The sequence below is a fragment of the Cynocephalus volans genome, chromosome 11, assembly GCF_027409185.1.
Source record: "Cynocephalus volans isolate mCynVol1 chromosome 11, mCynVol1.pri, whole genome shotgun sequence".
Taxonomy (NCBI): domain Eukaryota; kingdom Metazoa; phylum Chordata; class Mammalia; order Dermoptera; family Cynocephalidae; genus Cynocephalus; species Cynocephalus volans.
In genome coordinates, this window is record NC_084470.1 from 109,365,292 (window position 1) to 109,391,817 (window position 26,526).

General features: G+C 40.5%; 1 protein-coding gene across 15 annotated transcripts in view; it reads left to right on the forward strand.

Moving 5' to 3' along the window:
• ESRRG (estrogen related receptor gamma) overlaps positions 1 to 26,526 on the forward strand; it is a 546,637-nt gene that overhangs the window by 19,052 nt on the left and 501,059 nt on the right. The window contains exon 2 of one of the 15 annotated variants that reach the window (XM_063113797.1): positions 21,351 to 21,405. The exons of 12 other annotated variants lie outside the window; for them this stretch is intronic. In XM_063113797.1, the coding sequence (XP_062969867.1) occupies positions 21,371 to 21,405 (35 nt within the window). In that variant the 5' untranslated portion in view covers positions 21,351 to 21,370. Of the gene's footprint in view, positions 1 to 21,350; positions 21,406 to 26,526 lie in introns of those variants that run through there. 2 more of the 15 variants (XM_063113802.1, XM_063113810.1) reach the window with 2 other exon arrangements.

The following is a 26,526-nucleotide window of genomic DNA, read 5'->3' on the forward strand; positions in this document are numbered from 1 at the left end:
CATCTTAGAAAAAGAAGGGTCACATGAATGAGCCGCGCAGCATGTGAGCAATGGTGCGACATTCCTTCATCGAAGCAACTAATACCACTCAGAAAAAAACACGTTGGCCTGTTACCTAGCTAAAACATGGGTGTCTACTCTGCCCCCTTTGGAACGAAACTTTATTAGTCATGTGGATATTAGAAGGTGAAATGGATGTTTTCTCTCATATGAGCTCTATTTTATTAATATCAGGTAAATAATATCAGGTCCTAATACAGCTCTTTGAAGTAGGGTGAATTTCTTGGCCTGGTTTAATTCTAAGATTATGACAAAGAAATGATGTCTTTTGATAATGACTCTGAAGTCTTCATGTTGATCTGGAATTAGTCAGCATTTGACCGTAGATTCCTGGTAGAAAGTCCATTAAAGCTATCACTAATGCCTCAAAAATACTGTATGTTATTGGCAGACTTAACAAGCTGGTGTCACACAGATGTCAGCTCTTTGCCTTCAAACCATCATTAGCCAGTTGTAGCTACCAGCTAATATTTCAACATTACTTTTATAATGTCAACCTGTTAGTTATCATATATACAACAAATACATTCAGTTAAAGGATACATGCTTATAAGAAAAATGAGTCTTTGGTCTACCTTAGTGCTGTTTGTATGCTAGAGGTTTACTGTGTATTTCTCTCCATTGGATTATTTAATAATCAATTTAATTTTAGTGAAGTTTCACTTTAATACCCCTAGAAATTAGAGGAAAATATTGCTTACATTCATTTGCTGTGTTACACAGACACAGTACACAGCAAAGATAAAAGATAAAGGATCAATTCTTATGGATCTCATAGTTACAAGCTTTTAAGGCTGAATTATAGAAACTTTGTAATTATTGTGGGTAATCTTGCAGAAAATTAAATGTTGAGTTTGCATAAGTGAAGAAGTTTGGACTGTTTTGCTCACCATAGCTTGTTAGTGCTAAGCATCTCATTGTTCCTGTAGGGCTTTGGGTTTCACTTTGCTGCCAGTAAAATGCTATTTGTGGCATAAGTGACATCCTTGGTGGAGGCATACCTTCCTCCATTTGAGGCATATTTTAGAGAACTTGTGTTTGTAGTTCACTTGTCTGTTTCAAAATGATTCTAGACCAGTGGCTCTCAGCTAGGGGCAGTATTGCCCCCCAAGGGACATTTGGCAATGTCTGGAGATATTTTGCATTATTACGACTGTCATCTGAACCCAGGGATGCCACTAAACATCATGCAATGCTCAGGCAAGCCCCCATACAACAAGGAATTGTCCAGCCCCAAATACCAACAGTATCAAGGTGGAGAAGCCTTGCTCTAGACACTTGTAAAGTTTAAAAGGTAAGAGAGAAACTAGTAAGCTTACATGTTTTCAGAGTTTTTTAAATGGCTGATTTCATTATTAGGATTTTTTCCATGGCATGTAAAGTAAAGATTAAAACTACAAACAAGCCACATATTTGCTTTAATAAATATTTGGAATGTAATATGTGTGCTGTGGCTAATTGAGCCACATGTGACAACCACCATCACATTGATAGCTACGACTTAGAGCTTACTAAATGTGCCAGACACTGTTCAAAGTGTCTGTCTGTATATTAGTTCAATTAATCCTCAAATCAACTCCACTGGGGAGGTAGCTGATAGCGCCCTCCAACCCTGGAGTGTGTTGGAATATGGTGAGTTCCCGGTAGGAAGTGCAAAGAACAGGGCACTGACAACAAAAATGTTAGGAAATAGGGAGACTTTATTTTTGTAAATGTCCTTGGTTATTCAAGCTTTTATTGCATGGAGCTATTAGTGGAAAAAGTGCTTCACTGGGAAACTAGGATTGCTGGCATAAGGCAGGTTTATCTTTGTTTCTAGAGGGAGAAAGAGAAAAAGATAGTGTGACTCTCTGCTTGCTGGTTCTGCACCTGGTCTCATGCCTGTCTTTCTTTTCCTCTCCAATAGCCATTCTTGACGAACTGGTTTTCAGGTTGTGTGCAAATGACAGAGAGTGAGTATCTATTGCAGCTCAGTCTTGTCAATACACAGTGGTGGCTGCCACCTGTGGACCTGTGGCTGTCACCTCCAGATAGCCTGTCCTCCGAGTTTCATCCCAGAGTTTGCAGAGGGAAGATGAAGCTCTTCCTTTAACATTTCATCATTGGGGTGGGGTGCTAAAACCCTGTATTTGAAAGAAAAATAGGTAAAATTTCTCTAAGCAAGCCTCATGGGAGATTCTCCAAGAACACATTTAACAGTGGAATTTCCCCTGGAAATGTCACATTGAAAGTTATATTCCCAGCAGAGATTTCTGTGGGAAATGAGAAGTTAGCTAGATTTGCTGCTTTCATACCTAGTGAAAGTTTTGAGTCTAGGGAATTAAGTTTGTCATAACTAGACATGTTGTCTTTACCAAACTGGTCTATTGTATTAAACCTAAGCTGCCATCAAAAACTGGAAAGGAAACACACACACACACAAAAAAAAAAGGGGGGGGGGAAGATATAACAACCACAATTACTTGAAGTTGATACGACAAGCAAACAGAAAGGACATTGTTGGGGGGGAGGGAGAAGGGAGGGAGGTTTTGGTGATGGGGAGCAATAATCAGCCACAATGTATATCGACAAAATAAAATTAAACAAACAAACAAACAAACAAACAAACAAAAACAAAAAAGCCAAAAAAAAAAAAAAAAAACTGGAAAGGAAAACATCACAAATCACTAGAAATATATCAGTGTTCTGAGCAGCAGAATTTATGGGGCACTAATGGATATCCTAGGCTACTTATCTTTCTAGTAGCAGCTGAAACATCTCAACCTTTTTCTTTAAAAGGCCTTCCTGTCAAAGAGCTGTAGAGTCCCCAAGCCTGGTACTTGAGTTGGGAAATGTGGCATTCTAGTCCTTATTTTCTTTGGGATGGGGTTTTAATTTCTTCCTGTCTTCTCTTTTTTGTCTCTTCCCTTCCTCATAAAAAACCCGAAGCACAATGCAGCAAAGGTATGTTCGGATTGAGGAATCCATGCTCAGTCTGGTATAGCTGGGGGAGGCTAGAGAGGGAGGCAGAAAGAGGCCCAGGTCAACCGTTCTTTCTCCTCTTCGGATTCAAGAGACAGTCATCATTCCGTTATTCATGGCATGCTTCTCTGTGCCTAAAGCCTGGTCCCTGCTTGCAGTTTATATAATCTATTTTGTTCCTCAAGATCTAATCACATTTGTAAGGAAGGCCTGTGCTTTGGAGAACTTCTAATATTTGGTACATGTTAACTTCAGCCCTTTCTCCATCTCTTGGCCTCCCTCACTTTTGTCTTCTGGGCAGGAGAGAACTGAAATGCAGGTGAATTATATCCACATCAGGAGGGACTGCAGCTCCTTTAAGACTTCTCCCTGTGGTAGTCTGTGGTTCCATTTGGAGGGGAGATCTGGGCTCTGAACCTGGCTTTGCCACTTATTAGCTTGAGATCTTAGCTCAGCCTCAGTTTCCACAGCTGTAAAATAAATCAAATTATGTATATACATATAAAATGTAAGTATGTTGTGAAGATTAAATGATGTAAAATATACAAAGCACCAAAAGGGCTTAGTGGTTGTATCTGGGTAGTATGTACATACTACTGGAGTCCTGAGAAACTCCACTCAGTCCTTACCTTTCTAAAAAAATGTAGTCTGAGGACTACAAACTTAGAATCACCTCTGTACTCATTCAAATGCAGATTCTGTGCCTCTACCCCCATGCTCTGAGTAAGACTCCAGAGAGCGGGATCTAGTAGCTGATGCCTTTAGAGCCTGAGGATCACCGGGCTAGCCCATCTTCTCTCCCACCCTGGTGCTCTTCCCTGCAGCAGGATAGCTGCAGCTGGAGAACTGTAGCTCCTCCAGTTGGAGGTTCTCACTCTGGTGGATTCTGTCTTTGAGCCTATGAACTCACGATCCCAGTTTATCAGCAGCCCTTTTTATGGTAGGCCCCACATGGTTGGGTGACCTAAATGATGTGATAATGAGGAGGGACTAAAGGTCACAAGATTGTTAACATGTGTGAGGAGATTGTAGGCTTAGCCTATCAGGCGAGGGAAAGGTTAGCGCACCAACTGTATCCACATTTCAAAGCATGTAGCTAGTTTACTGCACTAACTTAATTATCGGTGCTATTGATATCTTTGAGGAACATAGCTGTACCCTGATACAGTTACTTCACAGTAGGAGATAGCAGGAGGTGGCTTGCTCGGTTGCCAACTTCCTAAAATGCTTTTTAGAGTCAGCTGGGTTGCTTAGGCCTCTCTTGCTCTTGGATTAAATATAAAAATAACTATGTAAAGCATATCAGCCCTCTTTTCAAACCTGTCTGCTGAAACAGCAATCTCCTATGCTTTTACTAGAACCTATTAAAGAGGGGGGAGGAGGGGAGGGGCAACAATATCTAAAACCCCAAAGTCCCAGATCAGATATTCTCCCGGAACAGATCCTGCTGTTAGATGCCAACTGAGGTAGAAAGTAGTTGGTCACATAGGTGCAGGATGGAGCTCCTCTGATTATTTAAGGGTTGATTCAGTACTGTGACCCTTACCCTTAAGCTCATGGTTGTTCCTTCTCTCTGTAGCTGTATTATTTTATTGACATCTCCACCAGAAGCCTGGAAGGGAAAGAAATACAACCCAAACCAGGTGTTTTCATTTCTAAGCCATAAAAGTGTTTGATGTTGAGAAACATTTGAAACTATGGACTGAAGGGAGGTGTTTGTCTCCACCTGGTTTTCACTGATCCAAACTGGCGTCATTCCTGTTACTGCAACAACAGAGGCACTGGCTGCAGGAGCTTTGCAAAGAGGACTCAATCTCTGACACTTCCCTTTGGTTTTAGCTCTTGAGAACAGATTTTCTCTGCCAGGTGTTACTTTAATTTTTTACCTCCTCACAAGAATATTTTTGCATTTGTGTACCTGAGTTGTGGGCATTATTTTGGACCAGCTGCTTCTGTTGACTTTTCTGGAAGTGGTGTGATCTCAAATGTAAAGAGACAGGATTACCCAAACCCCTCACTGCACTGAAATTGAATATAGTGCCCTGTTCTTTAACACCAAAATGTGGCCTGCTGTTGAAAAGCTAGGACATTTAATAGGCAGAGACCAGGGGAGAAAATTTCAGCTTTTCATTCTTTTTGCTCTTATAAAGTCTTTCGCACAGTATGCCATACTTTCAAAAACGTGGTCATTTTAATGGTAAAAATTCTGGGGAGAGAGTGCCCGAGTGTCACGCAAAACCAGCTGCGGTGGCATCCTGCGTGACATTCCAAATATTAATACAAATAGAATTAATTCACATGCCAGGGTGTCTGGGGAATCCCTTTTAAGTTGGTGCTTAACTTGGGCTCGAGATTTCCCCATGACTGCCCATGTTGAAAAATGTTTGCTAAACAATGCAGTGCTGGGTTGCCCTCAATCTATAAATTCACTCAAACTAATTCATTATCTAACACTTGATCTTAACTAGAAGCAGATACAGGTTAAAAAAGTAGATGGCTGTTTCTTGTCCTTTGTTAGCAGGGAGGTTGTTACAGATGTTATACCTGACATATCACTCTTAATTTATCTTATGTGTCTTATTTTGGGGAAAGAGCAAAAATGATATATTAATCACTAGTGGATTATTTAATTGCATAATTTCTTAGTTCATTGAGGATTTACTCTAGGATTTTAAGTATATCTGACATGTAGATACAGTGAAGAGGCCGCTGATTCGTTGTATTTTGCATTAAAGTTAGACTGTGGAAATGCATAGGCTAGACAAAAGTCAGACTTTCGGTGTCTTTTTAGTTCTCACCCGGACTTGTCTTTCTATTTCTGCACAGTGAATTTAATAAAGAAACTATCTCAGAGTAATAATTCGTACAAGCCCTGGACATTCCTTTGGGGGAAAAGGACTGACCTTTTCCTGTTTTTAATAAAACCTCTGTGAATTTGGGCTTGCCTCTTCTATAGTCCAGTGCAACTGACGTTTTATTCCTTATTTAAAGGTGGGGCGAGCCCATTTATTTTCTCTGAGTTGGAAGCAAGGAAGCAGTCCTGGGAAAGATAGTTCCTGCGAGGTTGTGCACTCGTGCCTGTGAAATGTAATTCTCATTTATGTGCATTTAGCTACATTGATTTATACGATCCTTTTCTTTCACTCTTTCTTTTTTTTTTTTTTTGGTTGGATTTTTGTTATTCATTTGTGATATCATGCTCCACCTATTTCTAGAAGAACTAGAAAGTGGTGCCTTTGTAATATGGGGCTGAATTATGCTCTTGTGATTGGCAGGCCATCTTATCCTAACTGTGACACTGGCAATTTTAAAAGCTTTATTTTAGTCTTCATCTTGAACAGGGAATGTTTTACACCTTATTAACTCCTGAAAATCCCCCTGGATGGATAATTTGTAATGGAAGAACTTAAGACCTTTTGGGGAAAAAGAGAACAAATCCACAAGATCCCTTATGATTATTTTTTATGGTCACTAAAAATATTTAGTATGCTAAATAAAAAAGGCTATCTATGCAAGTTTGACATATTTTACAATAGAATAATGGGTATAAAGGAATCATTTCTAAGGGATATCTTCTCCCCAGTCTCAAAAAGATTCCTGCAAGTTTGTTTTGATTTTTCAGACACCAGGCATACCCTGAGGCATTTGTTCCCTGGTGTCTGTCGAGCTCTCTATTTAGTGTTCAACGTCATTTTAATTTTATAATTCAAAATTGATTTTTTTCTCTTGGATCCCAGCATATTCCCTGAGAAGTGGAGTAATTTAGATGCTTGGGAAGGCAAAAGTCTCTGGATAAACTTGATTTAATGTCCATGGCACTGCAAGCAGGATTCTATTAAATCCCAGTAAGTGGCTTTATCCACAAAGACGGCACCTGCCCATTGCTCTTCACCAACCTAAGACTACAGTTTTTTGGTGAGGGTTCATTTTATGTTGTCTTTTTTTTTTAGCTCTCTCAGCTTAATTATACAAATATGAGAATCAAGTAAACGGTGGAATCTTAAGAAGTTCAGAGGAACAGGAGAACCACTGGACACCTAAAAACCTTTAAGTGGATCTGCATTATCTTCCAAATTAAACATAACCTTGCAAAGATGATTGTTGACCTTTACGATATGACTCAGTCATCCTTTGCTAGCATTCTTCTCCCTTCAGCCATGCACTTTGCATTGCCTTCTCAGTAGGAGATTGGATGGCAGTGAGAAACTTATATTCTTTTTAAAAATATATTTTTATTGTAAGCACAACGCAAATAGAGAAAACCACATGAATTGAGTGCATGGCCTGGAGTATTATATGTTTGTATATTGTATTAATATTGTGTAAGTATATACATATGTACGAGGGTACTTCAAAAAGTTCATGATTCATATTGTCTTTTAATTCTGCTTTTCCAGGAACTTTTTGAAGTGCTCTCATATGTGTATGGTGTGTATGTATCATATACCAGCCAGGACAAGAAATAGAATTTTGCCACCCAGAGATCTCCCTCATGTGCCTCACCCAATTACAGCTCTTTGTAACCCTCATAGGTAACCATTATCCTATTGTAGTAATAACTTCTGTATATTTTTAAAAATACATTTATCATCCAGTGTTCATCCCAAACACTATAGTCTAGTCTTCTCCATTTTTTAAAAAAGGTATGTCTTTTAACTCCTTTTTAATCTGTTAAATTCCTCCTTAATCCCATTCATTCCCTTACATTCATTTCAATTTATCTATTGAGGAACCAGGGCCATTCGACCTGGAGAGTTTCCCTGAGCCTGAGTTACATGGACCACACACTCACGGTGCAGTTCAGCACGTTCCTCTGCCCTTTGCATTTCTTGCAAAATGGTGCCTTGATCCAGAGATTGTATCACAATCTTTGGCAAGACTATACGTGGTGTCTGGCAAGACCATAATCATTATTTAAGCTCAAATTGTCCCACTTTAGCCAGGGGGGACCTCTATAACTTTGTTCTTGAGTGCTTCTGTCATTGCCTTAGCCTTTGATGGCATCCCTGCTGATATATGAATATCTGGTAATATAAGATATTCCAGGCTTATCTTGTACATTTCCTGCCCTAGACCTGGAATCAGCCATTTCTCCAGGAAGCCCTGGTTTCTTCAGGCAAGGAAGGTTATTTGAAGACTACAATCTGGGTGCTAGGGATATTCACTGGTACTGGGTAGCAACCAGTTTCTTAATCTTTTGTAGATGATTGGATTGGGAATATATATATTTAATTTATTACATATTTTATGAATTTATGAATTCATATTGCTACTCTAATTCTGCATTACACTTTTATCTCCTTTCTTCCCCAAGAATCTTGACTTTCAAGGACACAGGGGATTATATAATTAAGATATCCAAATATTATCCAATTGTTTTATCACATGTTATATACACAATAGTCGCAGGAGAAAAATACTAATGCTAGTACCAGTGCAATTGCTGAAAACATTAAAACTTTTTCTGCACATGGTTCCGTCTCCCTTTGCTTATTTTTAAATAGTTGTGCTTTTTCTACATTATGAGAGCATAGAGTCTTGAGATACTCTGCTCTCTACCTATTAGCCCCCTTTTAGTGTTAAATCTATAGGTTACTGTGTATCTAATATTCACCACCAATCCTTGTGTTGATGGCCTCTGTAATCATGTGGATAGTCTGAAGCTCATTTTCTAACATGTTTCTCAAGAGAACACATTTAGGAACAATGTTTTCTAAATTCTTGCCTATATCCCTAACAGTTTGTGTCCTTTACACTTGCAAGTCAGTTGTGTTGGATATAAAATGACTTTCTTTCCTTTAGTATATTAAATAGGCTACTCCATTTTCTTCTAGCCTAAAGTGTTTGCTTTAGAAAATCTGATAATAGTTAAATTTTCTTTACACTATAAGCCATCCACTCTTTTTGCCTAAAAACTAAGGGGTTTACTAGAATATGTCTTGCTATTGGTCTTTTGGGGTCAATATTTTCAGGTACATGGTATAATTTTCAAGGTGATTTTCAATTTTTTTTGTACTTCGGGATATTTTCTTGAATTATAACTATTAGTTTAGTTATTAATACTAGTATTAGTATGAGACTTGTTGCTTTGTATTTCTTTTTCAGAATCTCATGTTATCCATATGTTCAATTTATTTTTTTGCCCATCTTCACTATTTGTCTCTTTCTCGTAAATCTTTCTTATCTCTTTATTGCTTTTTGATTTTTAAAAGCTTTTTCCTTTTTGCCTTCTATATTTATTAAGAGATTGTTATGTTTATTTGTTCTTAGTTTAGTTGGCATTTCTGGAATGATTTTTTTTTTACTTCTAGTTTTCTTCTGAGTCCCGTCACCATATTTATGAGCTTTTCTAGTCTGATGGTAGTATTTTTTTTTTAATATATTTTGTATCATTCCTTAATGTCTTTATGCTTTTTCTGAATGATGGGTTGTAGTTTTGATCTATTTTGCAGGAATGTCTTTCCAGCATGCATTTATTGTCTCTAGGGATGTTATTTTGCTCCTTATTATATTTTGTAATTATAATAACTTTGTATGGGATTTGACCTTGCCATTGATATTTTTTCCATTATTTATTTTGATGTGAAATTAATTTTCCTGACATTTCGGAATAAGGTGCAGTTCAGGAACTCTTACTATCTTTACAGAGCTTCCTTCTGTCTGAGTGTGTGTGTGTGTGTTTGTGCTTACAGTGTTGAAAAATGTGGTAAATATGGTGGATTGCTTTCTGGGACTCCCTGGCTGTTTCCCCCTCCCCTACTTTCCACTGTCATGTTCTGAAGGGCTGAAGTTTGATTCTACTCTCAGCAGTTTTTTATCGGAGGGGCTTATGCTGGAAGGGAACCCTGGTGGCTTGACAGTTCATGAGGGCTAAACTGCCTCATTCCCTTTAGTCCTCCTTACCATGAGCCCCTCCCGCTTAGATATTAAAGAGGATAAACCCCTCCCAGTTACAGCTATTGTTTCAAATTGGCCCACTGAACTCTCCAGTGAGGACTGTCAGCTGCTTTAGGGCTCTCCTGTGCTCAGGTCCATATATGCCCTCCTGTTGTTCCTCTTCTTCTCACCCAGAGGCTGATTCCATGCAGGATTTCTGGCTGTTGGAGGTTTGTCCCCCTTAATTTGTATTTTGGGTTCAAGAGGTAACTTTATCACCTAGTTTTGTTTAAAATGTTGTGGGTTTTGTTTTCTCATTGGGAGATAAAATCCCATGCATTTTGGGTTTTGTTATCTCATTGCTCTATTTGCATAGTCGTCAAAGGACTTGAAAACTATGCTGCCATCACTTTGGACATCTCTCCAGACTCGCTGCCCCCAGTCTTCCAAGCAATGCCCTTTATGATTAGTGGCATACATCTGAGAATCCAGGAAAAGGGGTGGTATGGGCTTGCAGGAGGGCTTTCTTCCAGACCCATAAGCACAGTCTCAGTGGCACCTTGTTCTTCTAGACAACTCAGCTAGTCAGTCCAGAAATAGAAAAAGTCTTCTACAGTTTTGTTTTTGTTCTGGTATAAACTCAGCTTCTTCCCTTTAATAAACATGAGTTTCTATTTATACCCAGACTTCTGCCAAAAATAAATATATGGTGACCTATAAAAATAACCACAATAATAAAAGATAAAAATGTAAGTAATAATATCTGGTTGAGTGCATTAATCAAAGTAGACCAGCTGCTTAAACAAACACCCTAAGCTTTTGCCGTCTTATTGCCGTCTTAAAGTATTTCTCACTTGTGCTGCAGGGTAACCTGGATTGGCAGGCTTTGGTGAGTAGGGTGCTCCACTCCACATGGTTATTCAGGGACCCAGGGCCATTCTCAAAGGCCTCACAGTTGGAAGCAGTGGTAGAGAGAGAGAGAACATAGAGGATCTTAAGAGAGACTTTTAGGGACCGGAGATGTTTTACGTCATTTCTACCCATATTCCACTGGCCAGAGTTTTGTCATGCAGACTATCCAACAGCTAGGAAAGCTGGGAAGGGTTGAGTAACTGTGTGCCCAGAGGGTGTGCTGAGCCCAGGATCTGCCATGATGTGGAAATGGTACAAGAAAAGAATAAGGGATACTTTAGCAAGGTGGAGAGGGCATTTCAGCCAGAAAAGAGTTGTATGAAAACCTGGATGTGGAGAAAAGGATGTAAGAATTTCAATATGGCTGGAGCTTCAGATGAAGTGTGTAATTGAGGCTATGGAGGCCTCATAGGAAGGACCATGCATACTAAGGTCCTGCATGAAAAAAAAAAAGATCCTTGTTTTGTAAGCAAGGAGGTGACATAATCCGATTTGTGTTTTTGAAAGATAATTCTGGCCCCCAACAATTACCAAAAAAGTCTCTGAAACTGAGGGAGAAACTGATTCCAAACCTTTCTTGATCACAACACATCATCATCGAAACCGAGGAAATCTGACTTGCCCTCTGCTTGTGCCTGACTAAATCATGCTCACTTGGTGGGCTCCTGTTAATGTGCTACTATCACAACCAGGGTGTGCAGTGAGTTCTATAAATTCCGGCTGGAAATGTAATTTCAGATCTCACAGGGCCTGTATTGTTTCAGTGATATTATAATCAATGACTGTAGCTCCCTTTGAAGCTCATAAAGTGACCTCTTTTGACATTGATTCCTCATCTGTTTTTTTCTCTGACCTTTCTGCACCTCCTATGTCTCTTTATTTGCTAAGCCATGGTATTTTATTGCCAAGCCCCCCCCCCCCCCAATAACTACAGGAGCCATATAGTTAGCTTTGCTCAGGTCATTACTACCTAAACAGACACTGTTATGGCAGGATCTAGTCCTAGGAGCAGGTGTTGCAACTTCTCAGAGGGAGGCTGTTTTTCTTCCATTAGAAGATGCCAGAGTGGGCTGTCAAGTAGTCTTTGCTTAGACTAGCATCTAGGAAGATTGTCACCCATATTTTGTTCTTTCTTTTGAGTAGATCCACAAATTAAGAAAACCTCAGAAAATCATCACAAGTACTGTACCAAACCTCCCTCTGTGTCTTGGTAAAAGTCCACATGAGGTTAAACAGGAAGGTAATGAAATGTGCGTTTTCCTTAGAGAAGTCTGTGGTTTGTCTGGCATTTGTGCTCCCCCCAGTATGACCTTTAGAAGAGAATATGATCAATAGCCTATTGGATCGTCTTCAGTCTGGCTGTCAAGGTCCAGGAGGGAGAAATTGCTAGATTTTGATACAAAGCATCTGAAATGCCTGAGTGCAAACTTAGTAGAACAATACTCATGTTTTTTCAATAATTTCCAGAAGGTTCTTAAGCACCTGATGTTCGATGGGCTTTTTAATTTTGGGCATCTGCTATCTTTGCCTAGATCAACATTCCAGTGAGGTATTTTTTTTTTCCTTTAGAGCTCAAAACCGAACATGTCAGCAGTGTGCAGCCACCCAAGCTTTGTAAAGAATGCCACGGCTGACAACTTCACAACTGCTGAGGAATTGGCTGAGCCTTTCTTGTTAAGCAGTATCGTACACAAGAGCCTTTGTGCCATTGGGACTCACCATGGAGTTTCCAAATGCCCTTACTCCTGGGAAAATGTGCCAACCCATCCTTACCATGTTGCCCTCATGTCCGGTGATAATAACCATGACTATAGCCAGCCCTTTGGTGGCTCTCGAAAGAATACAAAGGGACTATTCTTCTGTGTTATCAGAGAACAAAACAAGAACAACTGCATTTTAGGAACAAGACCAATAATTTGTCATGCCACTCAAATTGTTTCGAACAAAAGAAATAGTTTAGGTACCACATATAAATATTTTGAATTAATATTTATTCTTGAATAATCTAGAGATGTCTCATGACTAGAATAAGAATCACACAGGTTTTTCACAGCATTTTAAGGTTTTTTCTTTTTTTTTTTTTGGTAACCACGTTAAAGATATGCAATTTTGGTATAGGGAAGAATGAAGGAAGATGGAAGAAAGGTACCTCTGGATCTCCATGTTTACCTTTAGGTGGTCTGTTTCTTTTCACAGGAGGTCCCCTAATATGCAAAAGCCCACTTAGTGATTAAGGATTTCTAGTCCATGGACACTGGCTAGAAGACAAGACTTTCTTAACCAACTGCCCCAGATTGCCTCTGAGAAACTTCTTAAAGTATGCTCTGCTGTTGTAAATTATTGCCATTAACTAGATTACAGTCTTCATTATCCCTCACCCCAATAAGAGGTAGAGACCTCCCTCTTCTAAAAGTGCTTATTTGGTCACTGACTAGCTGTTGCCCCTTGGTGAGTCTAGAAAGGCTCAGTCAAGTCAAAGGGAGCTTATGGTTTGTTTGGAGAACTCTTGGATATTTTGTCAGAGATCTTATTAAATACCTGGTTCTAAACCCATAGGTGTCTCTTAGATCATTTTAGAAAGATCTAAAGAAGTGAGATAGTAACGTTTAGAAAGTGAGACAGTAACACTCCAGCACAAATGTAGTGTGTAGTCATTACTCAAACTGTAACAAAGAATTCAGTCGGCATGATTTACAGATGGAGAGTCCTTTGATGTTGATGCGTTCAGTCACTATGAAACTTGCCCCAGCATCTGCTTCAGGGTCGCCCAACGTGCTTTTAAATATGTGGAGATCATCTTCTGTACCAAATCTTAAAGTTGATCTGTTTTAAATCATCCCGATTTATTCTGTGGCACTTCTTCTAAAGTTGCGTACGTACTTTATTCATAGTTTCAAAAATGCAATCTCAAACTTCAAGGTATATTTCCATGTTGCGTACTTAGGTCTTCCTCTACACCTTGAAATGGTTCTGATCAGGCGCTTTATTCAAAGTGTGTTCCCTGCTCTTGCTGTTGTAATTTGCACAGAACCTTTGTGTATCTTATAAATGGGAAATAGGAGTGCTGATGGGTTAAGTTGTTTTTGCATATAGCCACTTGGCTATTTAAAAGCATGGTCGGGATGTAACCCAGGTATTGTGTCTCTCGGGCCAACTCCTATTCCAGTATGGCTCATTCCTTTTTCACCTCTTTGTACAGAAAATGGAACAGTGATTGTCTCAGAAATGTAAGGAAGGGGTGGCCCATGCCAGTGTGCATGCATTCACTCATAGTCATTGCCCTTTTAATTCGAGGCTGTAGCAGATGGAAAATTATTTGGATGTTGCAGTAACAGCAAAAATAATATTGGCTTCCTCTCAGCATTTGCCTGGAGAAGCCCAAGAAGCCTGTTTCTTATAATTAGAAGGTGCGTGTGAATCTGAACAGTAGCACAGAGTCAGCCATTGTAAGCATTAACTGACTCACCTTTTAGAAGTGACAAGGGAAGAATCAGCCTAAGGTTGCCTGGAGCTTTCTTGAGGATAATACCCAAAGGGAAACCCTCTTAGGTTCAAGCCAAGAGTTATCAAATGACCCAGTCTTACCCTCTCTGCCCCCGCTCCCCTCCATTATCCACTCCTTTCTCTCTTGTCTCAGAACCACCTTAGGACATGGAACTGCTGACTTCAGCTTCCTGACCAGGGCATAGGTCTTTGATCCTGAACGTGAAATAAGGAGGGAAAAAGTCTTTAACAAAACCTTTCTTCCACGATTTCATTTTCCCCTTTGTCAGCCTATATGCCCAGTGTAAAAAGTTTCTCTTTCTACCTTGGAATCTGTTCTGTTCACTGATTCCTTCTCATGCCTGGCTATTGCTAACCTGAATGGCCAAAGCAGTGTTCCTTGACCAGAGCAGTCATCTTAATCGGCACTACTTTTTATCATGTGAAGCCCTGAAAAGGGCTTCTAATAGCCAGTGCAGACATTCAAGCCCAAATGACGCAGTGAATGAGGCCATGACTATCCCCAGGCTTCTTGTTCATAAGGTTAGTGACTCATTTATTTTGGTGGGAGTCTCTCTGCTGTGACCATTCATAAACAAACACTTGGAGGAAAAGGCAGTGGCTAATGGAACAGAGGAGGAAACGTGACGAAAATACTCCACATCTTGATTTGGGCAGTGGATGGCCTGAATCTCCTCCTCTTCCCCTAAAGATCTTGTTCTTCCAACCATCAGACCATTCTGAGAGTATTGGTTATTGGACGCTGGCATTTCCTCAATTGATTTCCAATCACCTACCTCCCTGTGGAGTTTTTTTGAACAGGAGGAGACGCTTGGCTTCCCTGCCAGCAGCCTCCAGGTGAGGGAGCATTCACATGCAGTCTGTCTGGCTCCTCTGCTATTCAAACTTGAGTTGTCCCCAAATGACCTCAGACCTCAGATGATGAAGCTGCACAGGTTATGTGGTCTATCATATCTAATGGAAAATAATGTAGTTTTTAAAGTGATGGGCTATATTTTATCAAGATCTTTTTCATGTGTAACCTAATTTTTGTTGGACCGCATCTTGTTTGACTACTTCAGCAACTTCCCTGGGCCAAGGAATCCATTTATCAAACCGTGTTGCCAGAAGTTCTTTTTCACCCCCCTGGCTCAAATACCTTGGCACATTACTTTAGATGATCCTTGAGGTGCAGGTCAGAGGATCACATAGGTAAGATTGCCTTCTAATAAGGTTCTTTGACATCTTAGTTATTAAATTTTCTTGAATGGAGTTCAAACACATCTGACTTACAGTGAAGTTTGCTCCGTGTGGATAATGCCATCAGTCTTCTGTTGTACGGTGTTCGCGTATTTCTGCTCTTCTTTGTAGATTTACTTGCCGTACTTATGCAGAATGATGCCACATAGATTCAGAGCTAAGCCTTTTCCATTCAGTCTTCTCAAATGGGAGCAGAGAAGAAGCCCAGCTTTCACTACTTTCTGTTCCATTCTGGCTCACTTTCTTTTCTTGTGGCCTCTTTCTTCTGGCTGCCAGAAAAGCTGCTGTTGACTTCTCATGGGTGGCACTGGCTGGTCTTCCCGGATTGGAACCAATTCTAATGCAGTCTGTGGCATGAGAAGAGGATGCTTGGAACTCAGGCAGCAGCTCTGGGCCTAGGAATTGTGTGGAGGGCATCACCCAGTGGGTGGTAATGTGTACCCAACCCAGGACCAGCTTCTTAATTCACCTCCAGGTCTTCTTGATGGGACCGATGGCAGCCGAGTCGTTCTCCTTTTCTTTCTTGTGCTGTACAATTGTCTTGTCACCTTCTCAGAAGAAATCCAACAGTTGCTTCCCACCAGAGAAATAGTACTTCTTTTATTTAAGAAGCCTTACTACCTTTAGTTATTCTTTGGTCTTCAAAGAGACTTGATTCTTGGTTCTTTGAATCTCATTAAGTCCATGTGTACCAAATGATTTCTTGGAGATGCTAATGCTGTGAGATGGAGAAAAGTGTCCCCAAACACATAATTTTAGGAAACTGCCTACTCCATTCTGCTTCTTGGAAGATCACAGTAGCATTGTAAAGGCTCTGAGAGCTCCTGCAGTCAGGAAATTAGTTTGTGTAACCTAGAATTTCTCAGGGATAAAAATCCAAGTCAGGGAAGGCTTGCCTAAGGGAGAATAGCTAAGCTTTGACTTAAATGATGAACAGAATTTGAGGGAGGAGCTTTGGAGGTTGCATTCTGGGCTAAGAGAATACAATACAAGTGCACTGAAGTGACAGAGGAGCTAGATGAGGCAGGAGCTGGTGGTAGAGAGCACTGGAGGCCTGGTTATAAAGGACTTTAGGGCAAAGGAAAACCTGGGAAGGGTTTATGCAACCTGTATGGTACAATTCGATATGCATTGTCAAAAAACTGCTCTGGCTACATGTTGAGAGGTGGTAAGTGGGGGCCAGGGTATGTTGCAGGGCTAAAAACCGACTCAGGCTATACTCAGATGTGTAAAGAAGATGCAACCTTCTTCATCTTCTGTGACTGCTCTGATTTTTCTTGCAAGTTCCCATCCAATGGGTAACAAGGAAATAGGTTATATCCTATCTCTTCCAGTTACATTTAGTCTGCTTACATTGAAAATGGGCCCTTTCCGGTAACGTCTCAGTCAGAGTTAGCCCCGAAGTTGGAATGGGAGAGATTCCAGAGCCGGAGTCACTGGGGAAGGGGCCGGTGTCTGCGTCTGGGTGTGGGGTGTGGGGTGTGGGTGGCTGTCCTGGCGCTCACTACCGCCCCCTGCAGGACCGGCGCCCTCGTGGCTGCGCGCTCACGGCCGCCCCGCCCTCACGTGCTGCTGAGCCCCGGCTGGGAACCTGTCAGCTCGTGGGGGCCAAGGGTGCTCTTCACCGCCTGCATTGCTCCTGAGCTCGTGCTGGCACACCTGCCTCATGACCGTGTGAAGTCTGGCTCTGAGTTCCATCTGCAGCCTGATAGGATACTTCCCACCCCCCACCTCCCAGCTCTGGTGGGCTCCCCAGCCAGCTCCCTCAGACTGCCGTGTCTCTCCAGAGAGCACACAGGACCTTCTGGATCCTTCCGGACTACATGGAAGCTGAGGGAGCAACTGGGAAGGTAGCCTTAGATGGTCTCTCTGCTTATACATGGTTCGCCCATCTTTCCTCTGCCGTAGTGCTGCAGGTTAGGAGGTGGGGAGGACTCTGCATGGTGGTCTCAGACGGGAAACAGGGAAGAACTTACACTCCACCTGCTGCAGCTCTTCAGCTCAGGCAAGTGAGGGAAGACACACGTGTCACGGTCTGCTACGGCTGCTCCTGCCCGTCGTCTTCCCCCGACACCCTGGCTAGGAATGTGGGCTAGTTCTTTCCTTTAGTCTTGTGTTCTCCCTCCCTAGGCCTGTAGTCAGAAGCTGTAATCTAGTATAAAAGTCAAAGTGCTTAACTGTGGGATTTAGAATTCCTCTTTTCTCTTTCTCCAGAGCTTGGCTTTACGGGCTTCTATCTAGCTGCAGAGGTCAAGTCAGTCAGCTTTGAGACTCAAAGCTGAACACTGTCGTTTACTGCCCCCACTGGGGCAACTATTCTCATGACTCAGCTGTGGAGATGGAAGGAGTAAAGGAATATGATTTAATACATCAATTTATTATTTCCAAAATCATCTCCCTGTTAAAAGTAGGAACGAAGTCTGCTGAGGGAGATATTTGTATCTTGGACTTGGGTGATGACAGTGAGATTGGAGAGAAATTAATGGATTAGAGAAATATCTAGATGGTAGGATTGACAGCACTTGGTGCTTGATTAAATGGGGTGAACTGATCAAATGTGTGAGTCCTATTTTTCTGATTTGCTTTGATCGGTGGTGGTGTGATTTACTAAGATTCAGAAGACTTGGAAAAGAATTGGTTGAGGGAACTAGTACATTTCTGGCCATGCTGAATTTGAAGGTCCTGTGAGACATCCAAGTGCGTATATCTAGTAATCAGTAGGATATATAGGTTTATAGCTCAAAAATGGATATTTTAATGGAAAATCGCATCATAATCATAAGGTTGGTGAATGGGAATTAACTTAGAGCAGTGATAACTGGATTAATTAAATGATAAATTGTTCGATACAACCATTTCAATGTAGGCACAGGTTTACAGTCGAGACCAGATGATAAATAAGTCTTTTGGTAAAAACTCCCTTTCCTTTGGCATATTCCATGGTTGATCACTCTGCCTCCCCTTCTCATGGACACAATCTTTTTTTGTTTGTTTACATTTATTAATATGTTCAATCTGGTTACAACAAATCTTATCAACCAATGAGTAATTTCATCTCTTTCCGATGATGTTGCATATCTTCATTTCGATCCCATTCTGTGCTGCTCCAAAAGTCAACTTTATTTCTGTTATTACTGTATCTCCCAAAGACTTGCGAAAATGTTGATGAGAGATGAAGATAGAAATGTAGGTAGGAGCTAAATAACTAGAAGACATTTGGACTTTATCTGAAGGTAAGTAATGGAAAGCCATTGAAGAGTTTTAAGCCAAGAAATGAGTAATTTAATTTGGGTGTGCTTGACTGGCACGGCTCTCTTGATCTAATGCCAGCAGGCTGATTCGTTCAGTCAGTTCAACACCTATCTATTGATCATCTCTTTTGTATAAGATACTGTGCTGGATGCTATAGAGGAAAAAAAATTAAAAGTTAAAAACTGCCTCTGGTTATTATGCTAGTATCCATTTGGGGCATAAGTAGAAAAAGTTAGCACTAATCTTAGGCTTTATTTGTAAAGGAATGTGCAGCAGAGGGTCTCAGTGGCTCCTGATATAATTATTTTTTTTGGAGACATGCCATAACTCTTTCAGCTCTCCACAAACTCCACAGACATTGTCTTTTTTTTGCAATGGAATTGCCAACCTACTTGTTCTTGTTGTGATCATCTGGTCATTTAGCAGAATTATTTTATTTTTCTTCAGATCCCTAGTGGGAAGGCATCTCAATATATACTAACTGTTTATTGTGATTTTATTTTAAAATACAGAAAAATAAAGAAAGAAAGAAGCAAACAGATCAAAGACTTTTGTGTGAAAATTACGTATTTCAAAAGAGACGTAGCAGCATAGGACAGTGTACCATGGAGGGAAAGTGGCAAAGAGTTCTTACAGGGTTGGATTTTAACATCTCTGACCAGTTGGGTGGAAATTGTTTTGAAGATGTATTACATTCCCCGATCAAGTGGAAAAAATGACAACTGCCATCGTATCTAGGAAACACTCGGCTAACATGGCCCAGAGCCAGACACTCTTCCCACATGGCCTTGCTGTGAAAACCTTCCAATCCCCATCCTTGGCAATTGGGGCAACCTCATGCCTCCTCATGGAGACTAGCCATCTCAGAAGATTAGGGAAAGCTCTAGACTTGTCATTGTTTTGCTTTGGAAGTTCCTAAGTGTAGTTAATGGGTGATTTTTTTTCTGTCTAATATTTAACCTAGCAGGCTTCCTTTTCTGCCACTTTTAATGCATGAGTCAACTTTGTAGATACTTGCACTTTGATTATATGAGTCAGGAGATTTTTGTTGGAACAGTGTTGTGTTAGAAATTCCTGTCATATGCACTTCAGGGTTGTGTCAGTGGTTTTCTGGGCTTTGAACTTCCTCTAACCCAGTATTATGGCTTTTTTATTTTCCCAGTCCTGCAAGGGTTAATTTTCTTTGCTGCTTGCTGGGCTTGATGTGAATCCTCCTATATTAATGTGGTTTTTTAAATGAAAAAATCTCTGCATGCACAAAGAGTGCCTTGGATAGTTTTGCATTTGCAAATAAAGCCCTAACAAATGCTCATTTAAAAAAATATATTTTCCCAGCTGAGCACATTAAGGCAATACGCTGCCTCTCTGTATTCACTTCAGTAAACCAGGTGTGCTACTGGAGATTAGCTATTTTTTATAAAGAATGATTTTGAAATAAATGACAATGGGCTCATTTCTCTTTATGCTGAGGATAACATTAAAGGAAAACTGCCGTGATTAGTTTTAATATCTCAGATAGCTTAATGAGTACTTATTGAAATTGTGAGTGTGTGTGTGTGAGCGTGCATGAGCGTGGAAGGTAGATATATGTGTATGCAGGTGCCTGAATAATTTTCTAACATCTTAAGTAATACCTGTTAGGGATTTTAATAACCCAGTGCCAGTGAATTATTCTGCAGGCTGTTTTTGCTGAGGCTTTCGGCAGGAAGTCCATTTTCCTGTAGAGCTGTTCTTTTTTAAAAATAACTGCTTGTCAGAAAATATGAAAATGCACTGGGATTTTATGTATCATTTATAGTCAATGATTGTGTGCCTCTTCCTAAGTTATCAGGGGCTTCTTTTGCAGTTTGCGTCTCATCCGTAACATGAGTTGAAGGTCAACACAGGTGACTTGAGATTCATGGGTTAGGTGTGGGATAGTTAGTATGTGGATTACATTAGGAACCAATAAGAGGTGAATTAAAGATTTCCAGGAAGGGGCCACGTAATTTAATTTAATATAGAAGAAACCTGGAATGGGGTGGAATTGTGTCATTCCATGAATCCTTCTAGTACAGTCCTGTAGTTAATGAATAGAGAGAAAGTGCATACAGATGGTGGGGGGGAGGGGGCTGCGTGGTTGAGAAAGTTAGAGAGCCCAGGGTAATAGCGTGGCTAATGTTCAGTGGCTAGTCACAGAGGCCAGTCTGGCCAAGGATTTCTGTGTAGCTCAAAGGGAAGATGGTCAGTGGACAGAATGATTTCAGAGGGATCTATTATACATCCTATGGAGCGGGATGAAGTGCCTTGGACTTCTGTGTTTCAAGGTCTGCTACCTAGTTCAGTAAACTTAAGAAGTGATTATTGCTTTATGAGATAATTGATTGAGTCTTGATTATTTAAAGACAGATTATCCAGGATACAATAGTCAAAGGATCCATAGTTGGTTTTTTAAAATTTTTTCTTGACTTTGGCTATTTTACTGTGATTGGTATCTTTTCTAGAAATTAGAAAGCAAAAGGTAAAATTTAAATCTGGCCTTTTTTTTTTTTTTTTTCTCCTTCCAGAGATCTGGGTGGTGGTATAAATGAAGGATGATACTGAAGATGTTGCTGATATGAAGTAGGTCAATTATCTCTATTTGCTGTAATCCCAGACGGTTGATCTGGGAGCTAACTCTCCATTTTGAGTTCTTAGTCTTCCTCTTGTTCCTGTACGAACACAATCTGTATATAGAACATAACACCTTGTCTCTAGAAATATGATTTAAATTGTTTTCTAGATGTGTTTTTAAAAGCCAGGATGTGGGTGCAAAAAAACCCCACATTATCCTGAGAAACTGGCTCAATGCAAAAGTAACAAAAATAAGGACAAAAATAGCTAAATTTAAAGCTCTGGGTTAAGATAATGGCTCTTTAACAAAAGTACTGAGGAATGCAGTTTTTTGGCTTTTGTAAGACTAAAAGGCTCAAAAATGATGTGTTTTGTTTTAGGAAGTACTACTGAGCATTTTGGTTAATTAGAGATAAGTTGTGCAATATCCATTTATTATTGATAGGCTTTAAAAATGCCACAGACTTTTCAGGTTGAGTCTGGTGCTTTTATACTGTTTGTGTAAATGGGAGAGAGAAGCTTCCTTTTTGTAACTGAACCCAGCTTCCTTCTTTCCATTTATGGAAAGCATCTTTGAGGCCCAGTTTAGCTGCAATCGGTGAAGGCAGCTCACTATGCTGGGTCTAGGACTGGAATGTGGTGTGACTGCCCAAGACATGTACGATGTTTGTCTTTGTTGAGATTCCTGACGGACGTTGGGACTTGACCATCTATACATAGGTTATTGTGGAGTCTTTTATTTTGTTTTTTTGTGAATGCCAAGAAATGCTTAATGTTTGGCATTAAACTTGAGCTGGAGCTGGGAGCAAAAGGAGAAATGGGAATTAATGAGAGTGCATTTTAACAAGGTTTTGAGGATACAGAGGGAGCTATCAGGCCACTGAGTAACGGCGGAATCATTAACATCCTGTTCCAGAGAAGACCGTGTCATACCATGACAAGGGATGAAAACTGTGGCTTTCTTAACTGGGAACAAGGCAGTGTACCTCAGGGTACAGTAGAAAAGCTGACAAACAGTGTATCCCTGGCTGTGTCACCAGAGTTCACCCCTCCTTGCCAAATTGGAGTGCACTGGCTGTTTTCACTTAAATAAACCCTTTTGGAGAGCTTTTTTATTTAAATGAACAGATCAAGTTTCTAATTTTAGCTCTGACAACTAAGAATTAGAATTAGAAATGTCTTCAAACTTACTTGTTTATAAACACCTGCATCTATACTGTTTGTAGGTTTAGAATGGGCCTGTGGGCAAGGAGAAAGGGGTGGTGGGGGCAGTGGAGTTTCTCTGTGTATTCTCGTACTGCTGCTGGATGCGTGTGCATGTGTGTGCGCATGCACATGTGTGCATGTGCAAGTTTTCCTTTACTCCCCTCCTAGGTGAGTGCTTCAATCCCATGTAGCAAGTGCTCTGTGCCTGAGTCACATTGCAGAACTCTTCTTTCTTGGGAATCAAAGAAACCGCTGGTCAGTTGTTCTTTGGGACAAGGTTAGATTTTAAATGACACCCTAGAGAGAAATTTGAGTGACTCATTTTAGCAACTCAGGATCTGCATTGGATAAGATGCTTTCTCTATTTCCATAATTTCTATATTTATATGTCATTCAATATACTGTATAGCTGAGTGATTCAAGAAAAACAAATAGAGCTATCCAAAATATAAATAATTCTATATTTTATCAAAGCAGAAATACATATCTATGGTTAGAGTGAGCCCACCTATTGAAATGATGGGTTCTTTCAAACTGAAATGGAGTGCTACCACCAGGGAGCATAAGAAGAGACAGAAGCACAGTCGAATGACAGGACCCTAACCTGGCACTCACTGGCTTCAGATCATAAATGTCAGTTGAGAACCTACCGGGTGCATTGCTTTGAATATAAACCTAATGATTTCCTGGTACAAGCATAGTTATTCCCATCAAAGAATGTGAAAAGATATTGCATGCCAAAGCAAGATTTAAAATAAAAAGTAAAATTAGAACACATACTCACAGACCAGTAACTAATTCTAATTAAAGTGGGGATTCTGTAGGAAACTAAGCAGGTGTGGGCTTTAGTTGTGACACTTGAATCTGCCAGCTGGTAGGGTGACAGTTAGATGCTTGTTTACTCTCTGATATTCAAGACCACTTAATGTTCCAGGGAGGAAACAAAGTAGAAACAATAAACAAAAACTATATATACAGGGCTTGTTGTGGAGACAGATCTTTCCAGAGAAGCAGAAGATGGAAAATTTACTTCTCAAATCTGATCTGGACATAGCTAGCTTCTTTACTGTCACTTACGGGATCAATTAGATTAAATGACTATTTTAAGTCTCTACTGAGCTTATTCCTTTTTAAATTATGCACTGTATTATATGTGGATGGATGTGTACGTATGTGTGTGAGTGTGTGTATAGACATTCTTTCAACTCTTAAAATGCACTACCTCTATACCAACTTGCAATGAATGTTTAAAGGATTTAATGCATTTGCTGTCTTGTATCAGAAGAATGATGGGGGATTAGATGAGGAAAAAGGGCTTTTGGCACAGCTAGCAGGCTGTTATTTTCACCAACTGTGGTGTCAGCTATGATCTTTTTACAGTGTTTCTGACTATGGGGCCTCTTAGCTATAGATCCCTGGGTCTCTGTGATTTAATTTTTTCTTTATAAAAAAGGTAAGAATATTGTTTCACGCTTTTACTGAGCACCCACTCTGTAGAGTTTTCAACTACTGTTGGGGTGCAGGAAAGGGACAGGAACTAAATATGAGATATTATCTTAGCTGTTCAGATGGCCCGGTGTAGACGAGACTAACTCGATATACTATAAGACGATGGGATGTATTTCCAGGAACTGTCAATAAAACTCAGAAAGCTTTATGTTGAAGTAATTGACCTGGTATGTATTTTTTTTTAAGCCTGGGGAGTTTCTGAGCCTCCATTTGGGTCGATTGTAGTAGAGTATTTATTGAATACCAGTGTGTGCCTAGTGTAGGTGCAGAGAGTAGGGCTTGGAGTCAAATTGGCTTGGTTTGAATCTTAACCCAAATGCCTGCTGATGGTGTGTTACCTTGGTCAATTCACCCAACTTTCCTCATTTACAGTTTTCTCAAAATCGAAACAAACCATCTCTTAGGGTATTTTTGAAGGGCAAAGATGTACTAGCATTGTGAAGATATTTCACAGGAGAAGAAAAAAAAATTAGTTGTTGAATAAAAACATCTTGAAATATTTTAAAACTGAGACTCTCATCAACCAAAAAAGTTTTTGATGGCTCACTCACTGCCATGAAAGTTTGACTAAGACAACAGCTTTACTTGTTAAATCTCAAAGTAACAAAATGGACGATTTGAAAGGAATGATAAAATTCCAGTCCAAGGGCAGACCACATGGAAAGGAGAAAAAAGAGCTGCCTCCTTCAGGGGTCATGGTGACAGGGATGTCCTCTCGTAGAAGGGGATGCCAGGCAGCACTTCCCAGCTTCCTCAGCCAGGCCGAGAGACGGAATTCGAACTCACCAGCCTGGTGACTTTGTTCTTCCACAACCAGTCCAGAAAGGTGTTCTCTTGCCACTTTGTAACCATTTTGAAACCACTAGCGTAAATTTTAAAAGAATCCAGTGTCACAGTTCTTATGAAACGGAAGGCTGAGAATGTGAGGGCAGTTAGGGATGTTGTACGAGGTCACCCTGCATTAAAAGGAGTCCAGCAGTCCTCTCTGGCTGTCACCTCTGACTGTCTGTCTGTCTCTCTCTCGCTCTCTTGCTCTCCTTCTGCTCTGTGTGTGTCTTGTGTGTGTAGGGGGGTGTTTATCTTTATTTCCACACGTTCCCATGGAGCCCAGTCTACAAAACTTAAACACAGAGTGCACGTGCCAGTGTTGACCACTCTGTGACTGTGTGCAGAATACTACTTTTCAGGAGGCAATGGGACAGGGTTTTCAAAAAAAGACAGTCTTCAAGGGGTGGGAGCTTACAGTCAAGGTGGGGAAACAGAACATACCAAAACACAGACCGTTTGAGATTGGTAGGGACCGGCCTGTGCATGTAAGTGCTTTAAAAGGGAACTTGTAATGGATGTAGTTAAATCAGAAAAATTATAAAACATTTGGAATAGTGAAAATAGTCTTCTTTAAAAACAGTGAGGAGAGAGGCATAAATCTGTAACCGATCTGGGTATTAGACAGGAATCTCAAGAGACCAGAGGTAAAAGGGACAGGAAAATATTTGTCATTGGGGGCAAAGTGGGGCTCCTTGAGACATAGGTCAATACCTTACCCAGTTTCTATAGAAGCAGCACAGCCTGTGGCCCAGAGGCGAGTGGCCTGAATGTGATTTCCTCTGGTGGTCTGCGTGTTCCAGCTGGTTTTCAAAGAAAGGGCGTTGCTCAGGCTACAGCTCCGGTGTGACTGAGGACAGCTGAACAGCGGTGAGGTAAGTACCGGCTGGGGAGGAGAGGCCTTGTGACACTCACTGATTGACTGGTTTCCCGTGATGTATCAATAGCTCTTATTAGTGGGAACTTTAGCCAGAGGCACAGATGTGACTTGGCTAATACAGGAGTTCTAGGGCTCCTTACAGCTCCGACTCGTCGTTTAGGATTCCTTTGGAACAGCTCTGCCTCCAGCTCCTGACTTTTTCACAGAATCACTCAAGATTTTACTCCATTCAAGTTTTTTATGTTTGTATTAAACCTAAATATCCTGTTAAATATTGCAGGGCCTAGTGATTCTTTTTTTCCTGTATATATCTTACTTCAGTGTCCAGAGATATTTGGAAGTGGCTGGGCTTGTGGAGAAAACTGTCTGGGGAAGAAAACTGTGTGTAATTTAGTAAGAATTCAGGCCTGCTTCAAGACTGGCAGTACTGAATAACCTTGGTCTGATTCTCAACTTCTGATTTGTTACATACCCTCTAGGACTAGTGGTAAGAGCAAGAATTATTCTTTATTGAGACCCTCCATCAGAACTTTGCCAAGCACTTTTTATACATCATTCGTTTAATTGCCCCAGCCATCCTAATGAGGTAGATATTATTAGTCCCAAGGCCATGTCACATTCAGAAACCTGGCCAAGGTCACATGGCTAATCCACTGGGATTTGAACTCTGGATCAGCCTGCTCTATCTTGTATCTCCATCAACAAGACAG